At 53.8% G+C, this 6,681-nt stretch overlaps 1 protein-coding gene across 1 annotated transcript; it reads left to right on the plus strand.

The window, feature by feature from the left end:
* Positions 1-227: 227 nt before the first annotated feature.
* Positions 228-3,396, plus strand: NRARP (NOTCH regulated ankyrin repeat protein). Its single transcript, XM_075015271.1, has one exon. It carries the CDS (start codon positions 474-476, stop codon positions 822-824), a length of 351 nt encoding a protein of 116 aa, XP_074871372.1. The 5' UTR covers positions 228-473; the 3' UTR covers positions 825-3,396.
* The last annotated feature ends 3,285 nt before the right edge of the window (positions 3,397-6,681 follow it).

Genomic DNA, 6,681 nt, shown 5'->3' on the forward strand with positions numbered 1-6,681 from the left:
TCCCCCGCGCGTGGTTCCGGGCTAGCCCCGCCCCTCCCGGGAAAGCCAATCACCGCCCGGTCTGCCGGCTCCGCCCCGCCCCTCCGGCGAAGGCCAATCGTCGCCCGCTCTTCCCGCCCCGCCCCTCCGGGGAAAGCCAATCGCCGCCCGCTCCCGGGCTCCAGCCCGCGTCACGCCCGGGCGATTGTTATGCAAATCACAGGCTGCCTAAAAGCCGCCGCGCGGGGTCCCCTTCGCTGCACAGACGACCCGGGAAGCGGCGCCGGGGGACGCGCGCTCCGAGGCCGGTCCCCGTCCAGCAGCTGCACTGAGCCGAGCTCCCCGGATGCGCGGGTAGCAGCGGCAGCAGCAGGTCTCCCGCCCGCCGGCCCCCCGCACCCCGGGCCGCACCGGGCAGGGGGCGCGGGGGGAGCCCGGCCGAGCCGCGCCGCGTCCATGCGCAGCCGCGCCGGCCGGCCCGCGCCCGCGGAGCCATGAGCCAGACGGAGCTGTCCACCTGCGCGGCGCCGCCGCCGCCGAGCCAGCGCGTCTTCCAGGAGGCGGTGCGCAAGGGCAACACGCAGGAGCTGCAGTCGCTGCTGCAGAACATGAGCAGCTGCGAGTTCAACGTGAACTCCTTCGGGCCCGAGGGCCAGACCGCGCTGCACCAGTCCGTCATCGACGGCAACCTGGAGCTCGTCAAGCTGCTCGTCAAGTTCGGCGCCGACATCCGCCTGGCCAACCGCGACGGCTGGAGCGCGCTGCACATCGCGGCCTTCGGCGGCCACCAGGACATCGTGCTCTACCTGATCACCAAGGCCAAGTACGCGGCGGGCGGGCGGTGACGCTGCGGCGCCGGGAGCCGCCGGGAGCGGGGCCCCGGCCGCCCGGAGCAGGGACCGCCCCGCCGCCCGGAGCAGCCGCGGGGCTGGGGCTGCTCCGCCTCTCGGCCTCGGCGTGACAAAGCTGCTTGGACTCCCCGAGTCCCGCGAAGAAATGGGGGGGGGGGCAAAGACTTCGCCGCACCCCACTGACCCGCTTCCCCGGGCGCGGGGCTCGGCGCGGGGCTCCCCCGGAACTGGCTGGCTGTCGGTGCCATCTACCTCGGCTGCGCTCCCCGGCTCCGGCCGCCCCCCGGGGCAGATGCTTTAAACCGCGCTCACGTGTCACCTCCCTGAACTGACCCAACCCCCCCCGCCGGTGCGTCCGGGGCTCGGCCGCCTGCGGATCCCGCTCCAAAGGGGGCTCGCTGAACACACCGCCTCGGTGCTCTCCCCGTGCCGCTGCTAACCTGCGGCAGGAGCAGAGGGCCGGGGCGGGGCGGGGCTTGGCTGGGCTCCCCCAGTCGCCGCGGGTGTAAAAGCGTCTCCTGCGGGCTCTGCGCCGCAGCTGCGCGGTGGCTCCTCGCCTAGGGTAGGACAGACCCTCCTCGCCCGCCTGGGCGCAAGCCTTGCGCTGGGCTCTGACCTTGCCCGAGCCCCAGAGCCGGCCCGGGCCCGTGGCCCTTCCCCGGGCTGAACTCCCAGGCCAGACACTTGACCCTCCTCCAAGCAGAACCCCGGCGGGATTAGCACGTCCTGGCTCAGACAATGCAAGTGGAACGAGCTCCGCTCCAGCGGCAGAGTCGCCGCCTCCTCGCGGGGTGCGAGCGCCCCCCTGCGGTCTAGTGGGGGGGGAGTTTCGGGAACAACCCAAAAACTACTGAGACATAGTTTGGGATTATTTTGGTTACTGTTGTGGTGTGTGTTTTTTGTGCATCTTGGCTAACGCTTCTCACTGCAGAGTGAGTCCATCTGCTCATGTAACTGAAAGGGAGGAAGAAGGGAAACCCATCTCGGAAGTGATTCCACCCGTAAGTGCAATGCTGCTTTTTGTTGCCAGGGTATAACATCCATTCTAAAAATGCAGTAAGCTTCAGAAGCCTTTCCAAGGCTGGTGCCCTGTCCGTCTGTATGTCTGCACTAAATCCCCTATCACCGTCGTCTCCCTGTTGTCCTCTTATCCCGCTGCCCTCCCCCCACTCCAAACCATTACAATTTTTTTAAAGCTATCTACTAGTTTGGTTTTTGGTTGTTGTAACTATTTATCATATATGTATATATTTGTGGGTGATTGTGTGCCTGGCTGTGTCTGAAGCCATTTGTGAGTGGTTCAAAATATGGTTTGGAAAATATGCATTTTTTTCCTAGTCTTAAAACTAAACTTGAGTCTGCCATGGATTTTTTTCATTGCACTGAATATTCTGCTCTCTGTCTCTGATGGTCTCACCTGCAGTTTTTTTCTCAAACAATTTATGATTAAAAAGCTCCAGATTTTGAAAAGCCCTTTTTAAAAGTGTGTATTGTTAATGCTGTAACTTACAAGGAACTTAAGTTTGCAAACTTTCTCTGAGCATTGAAGATTGTCAAGCACTTTTGTTGGTGCTTCTGTTATGGGGGGGAACAATATCTTTTCTAGTGAGGTTTTAATGTAGTTGCCAGATGGTTGCACATTTTTTAATGAATTTGCCACAATGTCATAACATTTATGGCATATTAAAAAGTTAATGTTTTTAGAGCCGAGTTTTAGGGGTTTTTAAAAGAAATCTTGGTTATAAACCCACTTGTGAAGGGAGTTCTGTCCAGTGTTGTAAAGACAACAATATAACCCATATTTATATTTTTATAAAATACCTGTGAAAACTGTGAATCTCTTGTGTGAATTACTAAGTGACTTTAAGAAAAGTATTGTTCCTCTTCCGCTTATTGGAGCTTTAGACCTGATTAGAATTTGATAATTGTACATTGGGGAAGGGGGTTTGCTCTGAATTATTTGATGTATTTTTTGCATCACTTTCTAAAACTTTATTTTACTTTACTGAAAAGCTGCTGCCCTTCCTAAGCCCTGTAGATTCAATTTTCTATGCAACCCCACAAACCCCAGATTTATAGATATCTTGTTATCCTGAGAAACAAAAGGGATGCTGACTTAATTGTAATGAGGTTCCCTCCCACCCCCCATTTGGCTCATAGTGCTGCTTACCCTTCATGCCAAAATGGGGAGTACAAAGCGGGGAGAAGAGACCAGTTTGGGGGAGGCTCTTGTGTGTATGACTGGTCACATTTTGGCAGGCCTCATTTTATTATTTTTGTAAGAAGAATATATTGCTAATGTCAGTGAAATAAGCAGACATTGAAGCTGATGCACAGATTGCTCCAGAAAGGAGTTTTTCTGTAGATTTTTCTCTAGATGCAAATACTTTTTTAATTATGTTAATTAATGTTACCAATTTTTAGGCTTATATTGAAGCTGTATGTGGGTCACTATATGATCATTTCTAACTGGATAAAGTCTGTTCAGTACAGCCTATTCCTGAGTGTATGATATAGACCTGTAGCCCCAGCGTGAGAAATTTATAAATAAATTTTTCATTGATCTTTTTATAAAAAAGTGGCTTTTTGGTTGGTTCTTTCCACCTGTACATCAGTGAGGTTGTAGGCCTGGTAGTGACAACTTCTCCTGGTCCTGGGACAAAGCAGCTGGCTGCACTTGTCCAGCATGTGTGTTTTTTTTTTTTTTTTTTTTTAACAACATTGATTAGGAGCTGCTTGTCCGCTGCCTTTCACCCAAGTGTCCTTGAATGGATTTGAAACGCAGCATGTGGGAAGTCAGCACATCGCCCTGCACTGAACAATTTGTGAAGCCTTTCTAAGCTACAGGGCGTGGAATAAATCTCAGGCTTGCGAATGCTACGGGACTGTAATCTCCTCGGACATTGAGCGGGAGCAGATGAGCAGCTGGCTCACATGTTGAGTTATCCTCTTCTGATTCTTCAGATCTGCTGCCTTAGGCCAGGATGATGAGCAAATAACACTTGTATTGAAGAGGGAACGAGCGGAAGCTCTGGTCCCGAGGTTTGAAATCCCTTGTCTATTAAGCAGCTAGCTTTGCTCCTTTTTGTGTAGGGAAAACCTAGTGGCCTTCTTGCAGCAAACAACCCCTGGAGGTGACCTTCACAGCTCTGCAGGCTGGGGCATAGTTCAATCCAGCACATGGGGTCTGATCCTGCGAGGTGCTGGGCACACTTATCCCCTGTTTGTGCTCCAGTAAGACTTCTGCTCCTGGGTGTGGCTAATGGGTACGTTCTTTGTTTCTCTCTCTCAGCACCTTGTTTCCTAACCCCCTTTGTCCCTGAGTCCCCCCAGGCTGAGGAAGTGCTGGAGGGTCACACTTCACATGGCAGGCTTTGGAGCTCAGTCTCTTCCTGGGTAGTATTTGGTGTTGAATGGGTTGAAACTAAAGCCAATGGAAAACCCAAGCTTGGTGTTAAGGGGTGGAGATGCTGCAGCTACCCCTCCCCCTGGGCCTTGGGTGCAGCAGGAGGCCTCTCAGGGGCAGACTTGGTCCTGTGCACATCTTGACAAAGGCAGCTGTTGCAGGACTTGGGGCCCCAGCTCCCCCACTTGGAAGCTAGTGAAGAGTTTGATGCTCATTAGGAGCAGGATCGGGCCCTACATCACATGGCACACAAGACCCTTGTCTGAACATTCCCTGGGGCTGGCACAGACTAGCTGCAGGCTCAGTGTTATCCCATCTGTCTGTAAATGCCCAGTCCCCCTCCTGGGGATATTGCTGGGTGTTGTGCTGTTCCTGCTAATGAATTCTGTAGTGAGCCCCAGGCTCACAACTTTGGAGCTGGCCTCCAGGCAGGTGACAGAGCATTTCCCCCTGCAGTGCCAGGCCCTGTTTGTGGTTTGCCAGAATGCTAAAAGGCACATGTAGGCACCTCTAGCCAGCAGCCTGCCCAGTGGTGCTGGGAGCAGCTCAGTGTGGGGGCAGTGCTGGGTGAGACCAGCAGGGGTTGATGGGTCTTGGGAAGTAAGATGCTGCTTGCTCAGCTAAATGCAAGGCTGGGGCAGAAACAGCCAAGCTCAGAGCACTGGAAGTGGAAAGGACCTTGAGCCATCATCAAATCTGGTCCCCTGTCCTTATGGCAGGACCCAGCAGCCTTAGTCCAGCTCTGCTGTCTCTCCTTAGAATGATAACAAATCCTTGATGACGGCAAGCAAGCTAACTGCAGCCCAGGCTTGAGCCTGGAGCAAACCTCAGGCCCAAACTCCCCCATTCTGCTCTGGCTGGCAGCTCCTGCAGGGTGGGGATGGGGTTGGGCCCACTCTTGGCTGGGCCTGCTCATGGTAGGAGGGGAGTGAGCAGCGGTAATTGCTCCTGGTGCAGTTTTGCTCACAGAGGCAAGACCACCTGGGGGGCTGTGTGCTGCCATGGGGGGTGCTCTGCTCCAGCACAATGGGTGTGGAAGCTAGTGGCAGGTTTGGACCAGCCAGGCCTTTACTTTTCAGAGCACTTGTCATTACAGTTTCGCTAGCAGTGAAACGGCCCAATTAAACCCAGCAGAAAAAGTTGCTGTGTCCACAGGTCGTTTCAAGGCCAGGCTTGACAACCCTGGTTGGGATGATTGAGCTGGGATTGGCCCTGCATGGAGTAGGGGCTTGGACTAGCTGTGACCTCCTGAGGTCTCTCCCAACCCTAATGGCCTATGATGTATTTCCTGCAGAGCTTCCTGCCCTAATGAGGCTTGCCCTTGGAAGGGCCCAGCATGAGTGTTGGCTTTTAAGCCACTGGGAAACTCAGAGATGCTCAAGAGTGATTCAGCAGAATGCCATGGCTGATTCCAGCTGGGGGATGGGAATTGGAGTGATCTAAAACCTGGGGGCCTGGTCCTCTTTCCATTGAAATAATGAGGCTCAGGGGGCTTGCAGCATGGGTTGGTGGGTGAGATAGGTGTGCAGCTGGGACACAGCTGTTCAGGCCATGCTTGCTTTTGTGCATGGCTGGCACGGCAGAGCAGGCAGGTAACTGTCCCTCTGTTTTACAGGGGAAGAATTCTTCCCAAAACATCAGTCACAACAGCTTGTCTCCATGCACTAGTATTGCACAGGACTTGGGAAAGCAGCTGGAAGTGAGGGGGGGTGTCAGTGCTTACACACAGTAATGGGAGGGGGAGACACCAGCAATGGCCGGGCACAAGCGCTACTACAAGAATGGCCGTTACTGGGTCAGACCAAAGCTCCATCTAGCCCAACATCACAGCTTCCGACAGTGGCCAGTGCCAGGTGCCCCAGAGGGGGTGGACCAAAGACAACGATCAAATGATTTGTCTCCTGCCATCCATCTCCAGCCTGTGACAATCAGAGGCCAAGGACACCATTCCTACCCCCTGCCTAACAGCCTTTTATGGACCAAACCTCCATGAATTTATCTAGCTCTTCTTTGAACTCTTATAGTCCTAGCCTGCACAGCCTCCTCTGGCAAGGAGTTCCACAGGTTGACCACGAGCAGTGTGAAAAAGAACTTTCTTTTATTAGTTTAAACCTGCTTCCAGTTCATTTCATTTGGTGTCCTCTAGTTCTTACATCATGGGACCAAGTAAATAACTTCTCTTTATTCACCCTCTCCACGGTGCTCAGGATTTTACACGCCTCTCTCACATCCCCCCTCAGTCATCTCTTTTCTCATCTAAAAAGCCCCAGTCTCTCTAACCTCTCCTCATACGGGACCCGTTCCAACCCCTCATCAATTTAGTTGCCCTTTTCTGAACCTTTTCTAATGCCAAAATATCTTTTCTGAGGTGAGGAGACCACATCTGTACGCAGCCTGTAAGATGAGGGTGTGCCATAGCTTTATAAAGGGGCGGTAAATAGCATG

The sequence above is a fragment of the Carettochelys insculpta genome, chromosome 21 (genome assembly GCF_033958435.1).
Source record: "Carettochelys insculpta isolate YL-2023 chromosome 21, ASM3395843v1, whole genome shotgun sequence".
Classification (NCBI taxonomy): domain Eukaryota; kingdom Metazoa; phylum Chordata; order Testudines; family Carettochelyidae; genus Carettochelys; species Carettochelys insculpta.

Excerpts from the sequence above, each read along its gene's own strand:
- NRARP (XM_075015271.1), top strand. The coding sequence starts at position 474 with ATGAGCCAGACGGAGCTGTCCACCTGCGCGGCGCCGCCGCCGCCGAGC.